This window comes from Ambystoma mexicanum, chromosome 5q (genome assembly GCF_040938575.1).
Source record: "Ambystoma mexicanum isolate Mex_15411 chromosome 5q, UKY_AmexF1_1, whole genome shotgun sequence".
Classification (NCBI taxonomy): domain Eukaryota; kingdom Metazoa; phylum Chordata; class Amphibia; order Caudata; family Ambystomatidae; genus Ambystoma; species Ambystoma mexicanum.
In genome coordinates, this window is record NC_090933.1 from 131,041,245 (window position 1) to 131,058,003 (window position 16,759).

Consider the following 16,759-nt stretch of genomic DNA (forward strand, 5'->3'; position numbering starts at 1 on the left):
AGAGATTCTAAGCCAGGATATTTGGACCTTATTAGCTATGTGTTTCTGGAAGGACAGATTGCTGTCAATGGTGAAGCCTAAGGATTTTGCAAAGTCCGAATTGTGGAACAAATCCTTCTAGGTGCATATTATTGAGCCATTGTTGCACACGTTTTTAGAGGGTGGTCCGATGAGGACACATTCAGTCTTGGATGGGTTTAGCTTGAGGTAGGCGGTCGGCATCCAAGTCTGGATGATGGCTAAGTAATCGCAGAGAAGAATCATGTCCTGTGCGCTATTTACTCTCATGTTCAACTGAGTATCGTCTGCGTATTGGTGGATGGGTTTTTTGGGATCTTTGAGGAGAGTGCCCAGAGGCTCCATGTAAATGTTAAACAGGATTGGTCAGAGTATGTAGACTTGGGGAACCCCACACGAGACCTTGAGTCAGTAAGTATGCAACAAGTTAATCTGGACCGCCTGGCACCTGCTTGAGAGGTAGGAGGTAAACCAATTCAGGACAGTGCCAGAGAATCCATCCTGTCAGCAATGAGGGAGAGAAGGATGCATTGGTTGATGGTGTTGAATGCAGCCAAGTGGGCAAAGAGGACGCAGCACATGGAATGGGCTGGAACAAGACCGAGCGGGTGGCCAGCAAAACATTTTTTGCTGGAGCACCTCTCAGTATCCCGGACCAAGGGGCCAGCACATGACTCTCGCGGGTCACAGATGCTTTTCAGAAGACTCTGCAAGTCTTCTAAAAGCAGTCTGCTCATTGAAGTGCAGGTTGCTCTCATTGCACACACAAGTAACCTGTATTTCAACAAGGTTTCAGAGGACTCAGCACTGCAGACAAAAACAGTGTTGCAGCTTTCCAGACTAGTATATACGTCCTGCAATTTACAGACATCTCTTTATTAGGCTGAATATTGTAACCAGTCAAAACAGAAGAGTCCATTATTCCCTTAAAAGGGCTTCTAACTGAATCACTATGAGACATGTTTAACATTTAAAATTGTGGACATTACGATTTTCCCATAATGCTCTTTACTTTCATGCAAATTGCTAGAATTGGGTTCTGTGAAGAGATACTGTGTCGCCCAACCTGGCTGCGGGCCCCACTGTTTGGCCCTGCTCCCTCTTTCACACAGCCTTGCCCCACCAAAGAGGTGACAGTTCCCCAGTAATTTTTTTAATTTCCAGCACTGGGAGGACAAGGAGACATGAGTCGCCCTTATCCATGATCTGGAGGGCATCATCCACAACCTGGATGGTGGCTGTCTCACTGCTACACTTGGGGGCGAAACCCTTACTGATAGTCATTTAGGAGGTGGAGCTCATCGATTCTGGCGAGTAGTTGTGAAGCAACACATTTTTCCAAGATCTTGCCAATAAACGGGAGGTTCGTAATGGGCCTATAGTTGGCCAGGTCATCTGGATCTACGGTTGTTTTTTTCAAATGACTTTGCTACCTTTCAACCCAGTCTCAAGCCGCTACCCAACTAAATGCAGAACAATTGTGATCCAGTTCTTTCCTACCCCATCTCTCGCCGCTACCCAACCAAGTGCAGAGCAATTGTGATCCAGTTCTTTCCTACCCTGTCTCTCACCGCAACCCAACCAAATGCAAATGCAGAATTGTGATCCAGTCCTTTCCTAGCCCTTCTCTCACCACTATCCAACCAAGTGCAGAACAATTGTGATCCAGTTCTTTCCTAGCCTGTCTCTCGCTGCTACCCAAACAAGTGCAGAACAATTGTGATCCAGTTCTTTCCTACCCAGTCTCTCGCCGCTACCCAACCAAGTGCAGAACAATTGTGAGCCAGTTCTTTCCTACCCTGTCTTTCGCCGCAACCCAACCAAATGCAGAATTGTGATCCAGTCCTTTCCTAGCCCGTCTCTCACCGCTATCCAACCAAGTGCAGAACAATTGTGATCCAGTTCTTTCCTACCCTGTCTCTCGCCGCAACCCAACCAAATACAGAATTGTGATCCAGTCCTTTCCTAGCCCGTCTCTCACCACTATCCAACCAAGTGCAGAACAATTGTGATCCAGTTCTTTCCTAGCCTGTCTCTCGCTGCTACCCAACCAAGTGCAGAACAATTGTGATCCAGTGCTTCAAACGAGTGGGAACTGAAGGAGAGGCATGCAGGCTGAGCCCTTACCAGACACTGTATGGGAACCGGAACCTCAAGGTAACGTCCAGTCTCTTACCATTGGCTTCTCTAATGGGCGCTGAGAATGCGACAGCAGAGGGGCTGAAGCAAGGGGAGGAGTGGGTCTAGAGTTAAGGAAATCAGTGGAAAACGACCCAGCTGAAATGCTTTGCCCGATTTCGTGGCTAGGTTTCTGATCGAAGAATAACTACAATACTAATGGATTCATTTCTATAGTTCTACAAATTGGCATGGATTGGGAAAAGCGCACACGGAGAGAAGCTCTCTGCGTGTTTTCTTCTATCTGTGCCATTTGGTGAGGGTGTGTCTGATGGAGCTAGGTACGAATCAGGATACACCCCGCAGGCACCCCCATTCCCAGAGGGGAACCGGTAACACCTCTGCCGACATCTGATTTTGATGTGAGCGCAGAGGCTTCAATACCTAGAGGTTTCCACCTGCTTTGTACAACTGCAGAAAGAAGACGGTTTCATCGTAACGATGGCCGACACGCTCGAGCATGGAGCTGCCAGTACTAATCATTTTGGGTAAAGGTCACACAAAACTGTGTGCCACCTAGATTGCCAGGCCTTCTACCACACCATGCAGGAAATCATCAACACCGGTAAGGGGCCCACAGACACGATCCCGGTCACAGAGGCGGCCCCGCTCTGCTTAATTTCTCAACCAATAATTTGCCTTCTCAAGATTCTACAGGTTTTCATACTTATGCTTTTCTTATGCAGGGTAATGCATACAAGTGTGTGTAACTATTCGTCAAAGGTTAAAATCCAGGCACCGCCAGACCAGCCTTTCGATAAAACGAGTACCGTTGACGTGGCTAACAGTAGCAGCGCGGCGAAGCCACAAGATTGCCACCAGGTTCGTGCTGTTGCTATTGCCAGGTGATGGAGGCAGTGCATGGCACAGGGGGGGGCGTAGCTGCTGACTGTGCCTTGCGCCACTCAGCTGACCATGACGCTGCGGGAACCGCCGGTCACAGAATTTCATCAGCGACTTTGTTTACAGAGCTACAGCCTTCCTTTCACACCTACACCCCACCCACTTGCTCTTCATGTAATGCCCACACTTTGGCTACCGACATCATGGTTTCTATTTGTGGCTCACGCGCTCGTGATGACGCGTCTCTAAGGTCTACACAGGTAACCGTGGGTGTTAAAGAGGGTTGTGGAAACGTTTCCTTGCCTCGTAGCATTGGATACTATGCCGATTACATATGTACTGTAGCTGGTATCAGCTACCCCTCCGCTATGGACTTCTCGTTTCACTGTGTGCTCAGCTTTGCAAAGATTTAGAAGACTATATTTAGGAACTCGTCTGAACTCCAACCAGACTCATCTGAGCTTACAGCTCTAAATACAGTGTGAGGTCCCGTCTCCCCCTCGCCCCACCTCCTCGCCACTCATGCAGTGGCCCAGTGTGGCCCTCGCCCACGGGTCCCCACCTTCAGGCGGAGAAGAGGGGGTGAGGTTAGCACCCCACTCGCGCCCCGCCAGGCACTGCCCTGGAATGAATGAGCTGTTGCCGGCTCGAGCGCTCCAGCTCAGAAGACAGTTCAAGGGTCAAATGCTTTCCCACAGGCAGCTGTGGAATGCCAGGCTCGTGCCAGTACCAGGGAAACCCTTTCCAAAACAAGAAAAGCCCTTCCTACTGGGTCAGAGCAGAGGGCGGGGGACAGGATAGAGGGCCAGTGCACGAGCCTGAGAGAGTCAGAGAGAGAGACGTGGGGTGGGGGAGAGGGAAAGTGACCACAGCTCTTTTTTTTCTTGATGACAGTCTCAATGGGCCTCATTCGGAGTTTGCAGGTCCAGATATAAATAAGGGTGCCGATTGCAACTTACCGGCTCACTTTACGGACCGGCAAACTACAACTCTGCCTGCCAGGATCGTGTCTGTGGCAGCTCTGGCCTGCCGGGCGCAGCGGCCCCGGAAAGCAGAATTGTCACGAAAGCACCGGCATCGTTATCAACGGTGCCGGTGACAGGGCCAGTGCTTCTGAATCCCCATTACTCTGGAGTCCTACGGGGCTCCACGGAAACTTGGACTAACATTTTCCGGCGCCTCACTTCTCGATCCACCAGGACTTGGATTCAGTGTTACGGGGACCGAAGCAACCCGCCGGTAGCACCGCTGGGTTACCAACGTCCTCGTAATGAGGACCAATCAGTCCGTGGTGTTGTTGGACACCAGGCTGAGCCTCAATGCTCCAATTGATCTGGTTTAATTTGTAGTCAAGGTTTGGTTTGGTCTGCTTCTTCATCTGTGTTACCTTACCACAGACGGTTGAGTTAGTTTTGCAAGGTCAGCGCTGTGATAGGCCGAGCGTAGTGGTCAAAATGGGGCGGGGGGAGAGAGAGAGAATCCAATAAACACTTTCATTGAAATAAAAGCTGGGCGTGGAAGACCATAAACACATGCCCTGTGGCTACTGAAATGGATTGTCCCTTCAGCTTGATCACTGATAGCTAACTGAGATCATCGAAGGCGAGTCCGGATGGCCTCCTGTCTGGGTTGTCCTCCCCCATCACTCATAAAACAGAATATCCCCTGCCGCCGAACAGTTAGGGGATCTTATGTCCACATTTTTGGTCATGAACTCTGTTAAACACATGTTGGACTGACATCCGCCTTTGTGTGAGCATGATGTCCAGCTGCAGCCTACCCCAGGATCTGCTACTCATCCTCGTTGGAGTGGTCCCACAGGATCTGCGGATTTCCGAGGTTGCAAACCTTGGTGTTACCCTGCATTGCTCATAGCAAAGAAGGAGGTTCTGAAATATTGGAAATCTGCCAAGGGGCCCCTTGAGAGGTTTGGCGCACTCTGAAGATGTATGAAATAGTTTCAGGTGCTTTTAATAATCTGTACACTTAATTACATAGTTGAAGTGTTGTGGTGTGTCTTCCCTTGTATTTTTCTGCTGTCATTTTTGTTTTCCTTTTGTCTCCTACTTGTTTCCACCAGTAATCTCTGCTACATTCTTGGATCAGAATTACAGTACACAGGGTCCTTCCTCTAGGTATCTAGAATGCTTGGATATTCGGTTTTAGGCCTGTCCTCTGTTTTTATACACTCTGCGTTGCGTCCCTATGTATCGATGCTGTCAAATGATTCTGTACTTTTCCACTATGTTAAAATAAAGTGCTATTAAAAAAGATTATTCCATACACACAAAAATGTGAGCCATAAATGAGTGTACACTTGACATAGATAATTAAGATGCTACAACATCGCTAGGTAACACAAGCCTGCAACATGCCTCTAATTATATAATGAAAGTTTCATATTTGTGGAGAAAATCCCCATTTTTAAGACAACACCTGTTTGTATGTGCCCCACAAGGTGGTGGCAACCTCGAAGGGAGGGTTGCGGTGGGTTGGGGGTTCACTGTGGGCAAGTGAAACCTCCTGTTGCGGGTGGATTGCAAGGCCTGCGTCACACGTGGTGACCTGTCTACAGCTCATTTCTAAAGTATCTCTGTGGTCGGGTTTGCTAAACCAGTCCATCCATTGTAGGCCTTCAAACAAGGGTTTAGCCGCCTCTGGAGAAGTTAGTGCCAGCAGGTGCTTCAAATGGTAACAAAGCTGCAATGCCCGCAGTAAGCTCTGGCTGGGTGGCACACCCAGCAACCAACTGATCAACATTCAACTGTGCCCTTAAGAACCCGTCAGAAAAAAAGGAATACCAAAAAAAAAAAACGACGACGAAAAGACTGAATTCTTTTGACCGAAAATAGTAGGTATTTTTGTATATGTATGGTAAATAATAGGTGGGGTAACGGTATAAGCTACGGTTGAGGGGGTGAGATGGGTGAGTGAGGTCTCCTGCCGCATAATTTTAAAAAAAGTAGAACAAGCTAAAAGTATTATTTTTTTTTCAGTCAAAAAATGAAGTAATTTCTCCATTCGCTTTTTCTATTCTAAATTTTCACGGATATCCATGCCCAAATACACACTTGCAAATCCACATTAACCACTTCCAACATGCGTTCACCATTCTGCTCAACTGCACCTTCAGAAAAACTAGAAGCGGAGGAGAAAGTATATTGCGACTCAATATCTTTTCATGCCACTGCGGATCAGCAAGCATGCCCGCCACCATGCCAGGCGCAAAAGGCCAAAGGACAGAAATCCCAAGTGGCAAGAAAGAATGCTTTGGGAGAAAACCCCTAGAAGTGTGAACAGCAAGTGCTAGAAAAATGGAAAAAGATGGAAACATATTTAGGAGATAGCAAAAGAAATCCATGCAATAATTTTGAGAGGAAAGCTCAGGGGCAACGCGCTCGCCTTGGAAGCAAGACGACGCGGAGAAACACAGGTTGGATCCCCGGGTCCGCGTTTCGAAACCTCTGGGTATTAAGCACTTTATAAATATCATAAACCATGGCTGAGGCTTGTGAGATGATAAAGTGGCCTACAGACTTTCCAAAACTGCCTTCCAGGACTCCTGCCTTTTAGGGTACCAGATGCTCCAGGTCACCTGGACACTACGTTTCCTCGCAGTGTGGGAAACTGCTGCTACAATCTGGTGCTTTGGTCCAAATGGTCCAATGGGAGTTAACTACTGTAACTCCCACAAGGTATTTTTACTGTACACGGAAAGCCACGTGGCGTCCCATGTGACATGGAGTCATCTGATCACCTAGCGTTTCTCTGGTCACGTGGCTCACAGTTGACTTCCTTTTCCTGTTTAGGCAGATGTCTTTGTGGTACTGTATTCCTTGCAGTGCATCCCGCTGTGGTGGACAGGTGGGAGGGCGTGGTCGGTTCCGCATTAGGCAATGTGTGTTAAAAGTAGCTCTGAAGGAAAAGCATAGTCTAGAAGCAACCGTAACTCAATGGGTTATGTGACATCAAAGCAAGCAGACAACTAACGAGTGGGAGGCTTTCATATAAGCACTGAAGTGAGTTATGTTGTCATGCCCTGCTATATACACCATAAAGCTACAGCAATATCCCTGGCCATTCCTCACCCAGCAGCCAGTGCACTGCCGCGCTGTCTGCGTCTGTGCCATGAACATGTGCTTTACAACTGCTCTAAAACATGTCATAAAATAACAAAATCTAACAAAATGAGGGCGATAGGCAACTTGGCAAAGGGAGGGAGGCGCACAGACAGCTACATAGCGACAGAAAGTTGTGAAAGAGAGAGAGAGAGAGAGAGGTTTAAGGGACGCTGTCAGAATCTCAGTGGAATGTTAACGAATTGCATTTTAAGGGAAAATGATGCTGGTTATCATTTATGAATGTAAATAAATATGTAGTGGGTTGACGGAAAAGGGTGCAGCAGGATATGCAGTCGGGAAACTGTAGGGTGGGAAAGTGTGGGCCGGGTTTCAGACAAGTCTATAGGTTGATGGGTTTCAAAAGAAAATGACAGGGGGAGAGATTAACTTGCACATAGGCCCCCTCCTATTGTAGCACTTTAGATCTACAACTCATTAACAGGGCCAGTACATATAGGAAGGAATAAGCGAGCGGAGGAAGTCAAAGGCAAAATCAACAATTAGTGGCAATTCCAAAAGGTTTGGGCTTTTGTGTAGGCATGAGAAAGGCACTTGCCAGGCACAGCGTAGTGGCATTAACTAGCATTTGATGTTAGCGGGTGCATGATGATGCGGGTACCTGAGCATCTAATACTTATACACAAGCCAAAACTGTTGGCTTTGCCAATGCTTGCTTTATCAGGACTTGGGTGAAGGACACACTTATCGCTTATAAATCGAGCGGCTGAAGGCAGACCTGGTAAGGCATTTTTATTACACCAGCAGCAGGTGTACAGCTCTAACACAATAACTCTGAGAAGACGGTTTTGAAAAAACACTGGCAGGCACTTTGGGTGCAAAGTCTGAAGGTAAGACTTGATTAAAGCAAGCTCAACAAGTTCTCATCAGGAGGTATTTTAAGCAGGGAAGAGCAGCAACTGGGGGGGAATGGTCATAGGGATTGGCATGGCCATGAGCAGACAATGGGTGGGCAAATAGCCAAAAACCTACAAGCTATGTGTCCCTCATATGCCAGTTCTCCCTATTTGTGTTGTAGTGCAATAGTTTTGGCTTATAGGTGGTGCAAGTGCCACCTAACAGCCCAAACTAAAAAGGATGCAGCCATTATATTTATGCATAGCAGCTATTGCATTTAGTATGGATGAATAGCAAACATATGATCTACAACTAGACAGGCATGCTGGCACACACAGAACACCCGACTGAATGAAAGGCAAGCAGGGAGACACACAGGCAAAGAGCTAGGCCAATAGACAGGCAGACAGATGAGCTCAACTGTGAGACAAATAGCTAAACAGCCAGAGATTCTGCTCAGCAAATAGAGAAATAGCTACACTGCCAGAGAGTTGGCTGAAAAAAGAGACAGCTAGACGCCTAGCTGAACACAGACAGCTAGCTAAACAAATAGATAGATAGATAGATAGATAGATAGATAGATAGATAGATAGATAGATGTAAGACAGCTAGATAGACAGAAAATGATGCCTCCACATTGCTCCTCAAAAGGGCGTGGATTGGTACTTGCAGTGTTATGACACAGTGAAGGCACTTCTCCTCTGGAAGAGACCTTTAGAGGGCCATGATGAGGTGCTGTCAGATGCAGTGCAATGGTATTTGTATAGTCCTGTGTGCATTTAGCTGTGTGTTTGCTCGTGCACATCAATTATGTATCTCTTTATGTTCCTAAAAAGTCTCTGTGTCCATCCCCTCCACCTCCTCCATCCCTTTTCTGTTTCCTTTGTCTTAGGGCAGGGACATGTGTTTGAGTGTGGGCTTTCCCTCCATGTGCCAGCTGGGCCACCTTAAGTAAATCTACTCTTCTCTCTGCGCAAGGTCCTTTCCTCTGAAGGTCGATCATTCCTGTCTGGATCCCATGGAGAGTAGTTTGGCGAAACTACTCAGTCATCCAATCTCCTAATAAAAAAAAGATTCCGAATTCTGGGTAGAGCCTCTATCCCTGCCCTATTTGCAATTATAATGGAGGGTTCTTACAGAACTTCACAAAGCTGCAGCATTCCTAATCCAATATATCTGCTGGAAAGATGGCCACTTCTGCTGCCCTTATCCTGAAGGGACCCTCAGGACAACCTTCAGAATCTGTATTACATTTGGTATGCGCCCAAACCCTGAGGTATCACGGCTTAGTTACAGAAATCTCAATTATAATTGGGTAGCAATCACAGTACATTCGTTTGCAAACAATTACACATAATATTACAAGCTTTGGAATCATTGGTTATCATTACATTATACATATTTTCATATTCGAGGTACAATTCATCCTTTCATTGGTATCAATATAGGTATGGGGGTGATCAGATAATGTTAGGTAGGTAGCAACTTGCTAGAACTGGTTAAAAAGTCGTTTTTAGTGACTTTTTGAAACACTGGAACGAGGCTTTGTTTTTGATATTGTCAGGGAGTTTGTTCCAGTGTTTTGGAGCCATGACTGGGAAGCTGCTTCCCCCTGCTTTAGAGCATTTGTAGCGCGGGACACACAGAAGAGAGCTTTTGTTTGATCTAAGTGTTCTATTGTTTTTTGTTTTAGCTATTGAGTTGTTGATATATATGGGATATTTTTTTGTGAGGCATTTGTGGGTAACACACAGGGGTTTAAAGATCATTCTGGCTTTAATGGGTAGCCAGTGGGTCTCCCTCCTGATTTTAGAAATGTGGTCTGATTTCTTTAGTCCCAAGGCTGCTTGTAATGCTTTATTTTGCAGTAATTGTAGTTTGGCCACGTTGGTGTTGGAGGTGCCTAGCAGAAGTACATTACAGTAGTCCAATTTGGACAATATCAGTGCCCTGGCAATGCAGTTGTTTGGCGTGAGGAACTGAAGACTTAAAGCTATTAATTTGGAGGTGTAGGAAGTAGCTGAGAATAGGGCTTGGAGAAGAATTGGCCATTTTCATACTTCAGGGAAAGGGAAGGCCTCTTTTATACACAATGCACTCTGCATGGTGGAAGAGCCTCTGCAGGTGGAAAAGGAGGTTAATGGCCTGTCTAAATGACCCATAAAACAATCACCAGAGTGCAGGGTAACACTGGATACTTGCAGAACTTGGCTGCATTCTGTGACTATCTTGGTTGTACTGGAAAGCGATGGGTATACATCGAGGAACATACTGCTGTGTGAACTGCATCAGCTCAGATGGCTGCCCCGAACCACGGCTCATACAGTGGCTCAGAACACAGGAGGGAGGCTATGGAATAAAGGCATGCAAAACCAAAGATGGGAGAGGCGCTGCCTCGAACGTCAGGCTCAATTCGGAGCTCTTCCTACTCAGTTGCTCGGCCACCGGTCTCTGCGGAAGATGCGTCACCATCAAGACGCTGTTGGGAATTTTCACTGATCGGTGCATCTATCTCTTTTCCAGTTACTAGGTCCTTCCAGAACAAGATTGGCGGGCCGCAAACACCAATGGTAGACAAAGAATGTCCACCCCGAGAAGAGCATCGTACTAGGTTCCTACTCCTGAAGTCTCCCCAGCTCCTTCCAAAGATGAAGTACCTCCGTCCCACTGAGGCAGGTCTAGAAGGAGAAATCACCACTGTATCTGTAGCTCCACCTGGCTAAAATTGTGGCACGATGGAAGGTTCTGAAGGACTAACTCCTCAAGGAACTAGAACCCTCTGAAGCCTTTCAGCAGGATGCAGTCATTAAAGTAAGTTGAAGCTGGTATGGTGGAGGAGGGTCATTAACTCTAAACCTTGGCAAGGTGGAAAGCTTGCAACAGAAAGACAAGCCTATAGAAGGACTGATTCAGGTAAAGGCAAAACTTTGGCAATATTGTATTAAAAAAAACAAGAGTGCCAACTATTTCACCAAAGGGATATTTTCACAAGTTTTACTCTTGACAACTGTTCTTGTGTAAATGTCACTTGATGAGTACTATGCTATGAAAAATGGGTCATATATTTTTTTATTAGTGCTTTTGCATTTGCCCATCAAACCTACTGCAAATGCTGTGCCGGATCATCTGTGAATATTATAATCCCCATTTACAAGCGTGTTTGCGTGCCTGCGCGCGCGTGTGTGTGTTTGTGTGTGTCTGCGTGGCACACGCTTTGTGCGCACTCCTGTTTCTCTTGCTCCTAGTGGAGGCGTAGCCAGGATCATTTAACAAGTGGGGCCTGAAGCCATCACAGTGACATTACCACCTGTAAATGCCCACACAGCGCTGCTGGGTGGCCATTTACAGATTTTGGGTGGGCCTTGCCCACTTGGGCCCCACCGTGTCTACGCCTTGGCTCTTACACGTTTTATAATTCTTTCCCAAAACACAGCACAGACATTCTTAGTTGCCCAAACAATTTCTTTGGAAAGGGTGTTGTATATTATTAAAAAAGGCCCATAGCCAAAAACCATGCACAATGAATGTATAATGAAAGAGAATCGATGACCTTCAGCGTTGCTATTGCTGACCGCCCTCTGCACATTGGAGTTTGGCAGAGTTTGGAGACTTCATGAGACTCCAGATGTTACTACGGTGTTACAGATGTGGGAGTTTCCAATAAATGAAGAAGCAACTAAGGAAATGTACGTGGGCTTCACCATTCCACCTTATCTCTGTACGAAATGTGAGGAATTCTATGAATTCAGCGCTGAGGTAGCTCGCAGGTAGCCCTCCCGCCCTCCCAAGGCAGGAATCAACAACTAAGCCGGACACCTAAACCCAAAGGCACAGAAAAACACGTATAGCATCGCCATATCGCCTGACACATGCCATTTCCAGCCATTCACGTGTGTGAGAGATCACAGCATCGCCACTGTGCTCCAGCCTGTGAGAGTGGGCACACCACCGGGGCTTATGTGGCAGCCCCGGTAGGTCTGTTCTATTGCCAATCCCTCGCTTATTTTGACTTGGCTCGGTCAGCTCCACCCACCCACGCGGCCTCCTCAATGCAGCCCAGTGCACGAGCTCAGCTGTCACAACTTTCCAGTGCCCAAATCCTCACAGGGTGGCCCCAGCTAGGTTTCTCACCGTATGTAAATATCCCACAGTGTGGTGATGTGCTCAGGCGCAACACCCCACAGCGTGGCACCCTGCAGGATTGGATCAAGTGTGGCAAGCTCAGCTCCCCATTACTCTGATTTTGAGAAACTGGCTCATATGGATGTGGGCTACATTAACGTTCGAGGCAACACAGGAAACATGATATTGGTAAACGTTATTGCCCTTCCACGTCGGCAACCGGTCCCACCACCTCTCAAAGCATATCCCCTCTGATAAGTGCAGTTGCCTCGAACCTTCTGTCACCCTATGTGGCAGCACACCTCGTCACAGAAACATAAACCTATTCCCATTAGTTGCTAGTGGTGGCATTCTTACAATGATAAGTTGCTGACAGTTTGCGTGGTTCCTCTTAGTTTCAACACCTTCCCGAAGCACTGGCAAAGCTTGGATTGGGCATCCTGGGAGAGATCGCCTCCTTGGGGCTTCTTTCTGATGCCTGTATGCACCTTGCCCACTCACAACGTTGCGATATGGTACTGGCCAGTGTGCCACGAGGAGCCTTTCACCGCATCTGGCGCTAGAATCTGCCTCCACCACCACCACCCCAAAGGTCTGAAGTAACAGTAGTGGGCCGTAGAGGGTGGGAATAGTTACAGGAGGCCAGCTTGCAATGTTAAGTGTGTCCGTTTCTGCACTGGGCTCCTGGCTAACCTCTGTATTCGGGCCCAGATCCCTGCCCACCCGTCTGCTTACCCGCACAGCCTCCTGACAACCCTTGCACTTGGGTCTGTATCTGCAACCCTACAGTCCCCTTACATGCACTTACCTGGCACTTGTTGTCTGCACTTAATAATTGCACTTGCCACCTGCCGACCGCACTACCTGTTGTGGTTTTTTAACTCTTGTTCAGCACTTTCCACTCCTCCCCAAACCCTTGCACTTTCCCCCCCTCACTCTCCCCTGCACTTGTTCTCAATGTCACTGGGCCTAGTAAGATTGTTGTAATTTATTGTGTTTTCCTCCCTTGCATCCCTGCCTGGCCTCGTCCCGCCCTGAAACACTTCTGTATGGGCGCGATATAAATAAACAATCATATCGTATCAAGTTTCTTGATGCAGTGCCTCTAAGGAGGTGAGTTTCCCTGGAGACTGTGGGGTGTGCATGGGAGCCTGTAAAGAGGACCTCAGCATATAATACAACTGGAGGAGAGCTCTGGTGGGGAGATATTTCACTCCCTAAATCAGGGGGTCGCTACCTTTGGCTGTCCAGATGTTTTGGACTAAAACTCTCAGGATCACTCAGCATTGACTATTCTGGCATGGGCTGATGGGATTGGTAGTCCAAAACATCCAGAGAGCCAAAGGTTGCAGACCCCTGGCCTAAATGAGACACAAGGGGTGTTATGGTTTAGCATATGGCATAACACGTTTCTTTCAAGCAGGAGTAGTTAGCCACAGAAAAAGCTAGGCCGCAAGAACTGTAAGTAAATAAGACTGGTGGCCCCTAATAGCCGAATGGAAGCACTTGCTCACCCAGATTCTCAAACAAGGTCACGGTGGAGGCATGCCCAGGTGGACTTCAGCTTGAAACGAAACAGTCTACCCCTTACCATACAACATTGAACATATGACCAAAAGAAATTGAGAGAAGAGCACCGGCCGTACGCACTATGCAGTGAACCTGTCAATAGTGTAATGTTAAACAAGCAACTCTAATCTCATTCTACTAAGACACATGCAAAAGCTAAACATGGTTGCACTGAGCGTCATGTAGGCATGAGTTTGCATTGCCACTTTGGAACACATCTTTCCAACTCAGACTAAGCCCAGTCATGAGGTTAAACTCAGTGTTTACTTGTTGATGGCAACAGGTAACAAAGGACACAAGGACTCCTGGGAGTGTTTGAGTTTTCGTTTCCCCCTCAGCCCTCTTGCACCTTTGCAATTGTTGTGTCTGTTTCTTTTCTACCCTAGTCTAACTTCTCCTCTCCTATCGTTGGCCTCTTCTTTCCCCCTCATGCCATGCCCCGGGCGGGAGCACAATACAGCGCCACTATGAGGACAGTCCTCTAAGACAACCACGGTGGTGATGGGAGCAGTACAAAAGCTTATTAACACAACTTGACATAACATTTCAAAAACGTTTACTCATGAAGAAATCGGTGTGTCCACTTTGTGTCGGCTGTTATGCACGCCTGTAATGACATTCCCTTAAATCATGGAATGGAAACAATTGGGCCCCCGTTGAAAAAAAGCACACAATAAGGCAACAGCAACACACGTTCAAAATATACTGAACAAATGACATTACAGTAAATCAAAAACTCCCACATCGGTCATGCAGGTTAAATGAATATATAATGGGTAACCCTATCGTGTAGTCCAATAAAAACCTTTATTGCCGTCAATGGATGTATTATGCTTGATTTAGATGTTCACTGGTTGACATATGAACAGCAAATATGTCAGACTGTATCTATTTTTCAGACAATATCTAGAAATATCTTACAGTGGCATATGAAAAAGTATCTTTGCTACCTGCAACCCACACACTCCCATAAGTATACATATATTTACAAAGGATCTTTAACGTGCAGATGCACAATATCTAAACAGAAGTGTATAGACCTTGAAACGGGGTAGCAGGAGGAGTGCTACTGGTCCAAGTGCCGAATTATTTCACTCACTTTTAGCAACATTTAAAGTATGTCGCAGTCTCGTGCTTACCTGGGGCTTTCTCCACAAAGATAACCTTGGAGTCTGGCAGAAAGTTGTGCCCAGACAATATCATTTTCTTCCCACCGACCGCCGGAAAGCTCTCCATACTTTGCTTCTCCACCAAGGGCAGTTCCTGAGCAGATCTTTGAGCTGGGCAACAAAGGCAAAGCAATCATTTCAAATGAAAATGAGTTCCACCGGAGAGCTCATTTCACACAGTTTGCGCCGAAAATTGAGGCAATCTCATGACACTGGTAAGATTGTCCATTTGAAACCTTGTGAGGATGAAGTATGAAAATACGTTTTTTGAGGGGCAAAGTCTTTCACGGTTAGTATATGAACATGACACGTTTGGAAAGTACTGCACAATGTCGCAAGAGGATTTTCCCCACAGATCAATATGTACAACACCCTCCCCTACACAAATTGATGTACATCTTGGATTTCCTTACAGTTCAACTGCACAATAAAGCTAAAAAAAATCTGCTCAAAAATGAAAATGTGAATGGGATAAAGATAATCATGACAATGGAAAAGGAAATTTTGTATTTAGCTGAGATATTACATTAAACAAAGAGTTAAAGAGCAAAGCTTTGCCACTGAAGTGAAAGTGAAAAACATTAGCATTCATCATTTTCTCAAATTGGTGAGTTCTGAATTCCACGCAATGTCACTGGAGGGATTACAATTCATTTTTAAGTGACACATGTTTTAAACTTCCATCAGATTAACTATGGCTTGGCTAGATATCAGAGCTTTCAGATTCCAAAGAGTGTAAGAATTCTGGCATCATCATATAACTCTGGTATACACATGTCAAGCCCACACACGCTAAGCCCCTGAATTGCAACTCATAGGGAGGTGGGAGCATGTGCTGGTTGGCTATGGGAATGGTCCGTCCAAGTCATGTGTTTTCCCCTTTCCTTGATGAACACCTCCATAGGGTAGCAGATACTGCACAATGTACACAGAGGCACGATAGCCCCACCAAATAGCACTATGCAGAAAACAAACTCTTTCCTCAAATTAGATTAAGTGAAATTGTTTATTATAAAATTAAGTGCAACTTAAAGTGGGAACTTTACAGAAAGCAAAAGTATGAGTGGAGTGGAAATGATTCAGGGTTGGCCTCTGTGTGGATAACCAAAAACCTCAAAGGAAATATAAATAAAGATTTCATTTGATAGCTAGGAAATGGGAGAACAGAATGTTTACACCCTAATGGCAGGCTGAGGGGTCCCCACAAGCCAAGTGTGCAGAGCAACAACCAGACACGTAAGAGTGGTCAAAGCAGAGAGGATTTCAAAGGTAAGATCATTGGATGAGTGGGAGGTTGACACACTGCAAATCGACAACATTAAAAGCAGAAATTGCTCTCCCTTAAATACCAGATATATCTGAAATGGCCTCTCTCTATACCCATTGGAGCGCTGTGTGTTTTGGCCTCTGTCTATTGCTGGACAATCAGGAGGAGGGGTGACCAGATGAACCGGCCAATGGAGAAGCGGCAAGCGACAGTAGGCACAGGGTAGGGTTGAGTGGATGAGAGGGACAGCAATCCTTCACCTCCCTATCGAAAGCATCCCATGATGTTCTTACCTAGCCCCCGCGGAGGACAATATGCTCAAGAAGTGAACTGTTGCATGGCCCCCATCTCTAGCTTCCTTTATAATGGGTGCAGCAATCAACTGCAAGGGAACCAACTATGTCCCCCACTTTAAAGAAGACAAATGTAATATAAAAAAAACAGTCTTGATTTTAGGCTGACTGCTATTTCAGCTGGTGCCTGTTAAGACGGATTTCTGAACTCTGTCCTGGTGGCGCAGAAGTTCAGAAGGCCAACCTAATTACTTGGAACAGGGTAACCTCTGGACGAGCCAGACCAATCAAGGTAGCGATCGCGGCGGTCAAGACTAGGTCTCA

At 46.5% G+C, this 16,759-nt stretch overlaps 1 protein-coding gene across 5 annotated transcripts in view; it reads right to left on the bottom strand.

Moving 5' to 3' along the window:
* The window catches only part of NFATC1 (nuclear factor of activated T cells 1), a 497,899-nt gene that overhangs the window by 291,521 nt on the left and 189,619 nt on the right, over positions 1-16,759 (bottom strand). For all 5 annotated transcript variants that reach the window (XM_069620652.1, XM_069620650.1, XM_069620653.1 and 2 more), the window contains exon 6: positions 14,846-14,986. In XM_069620652.1, coding sequence (XP_069476753.1) covers positions 14,846-14,986 — 141 coding nt within the window. The remainder of the gene's footprint in view (positions 1-14,845; positions 14,987-16,759) is intronic.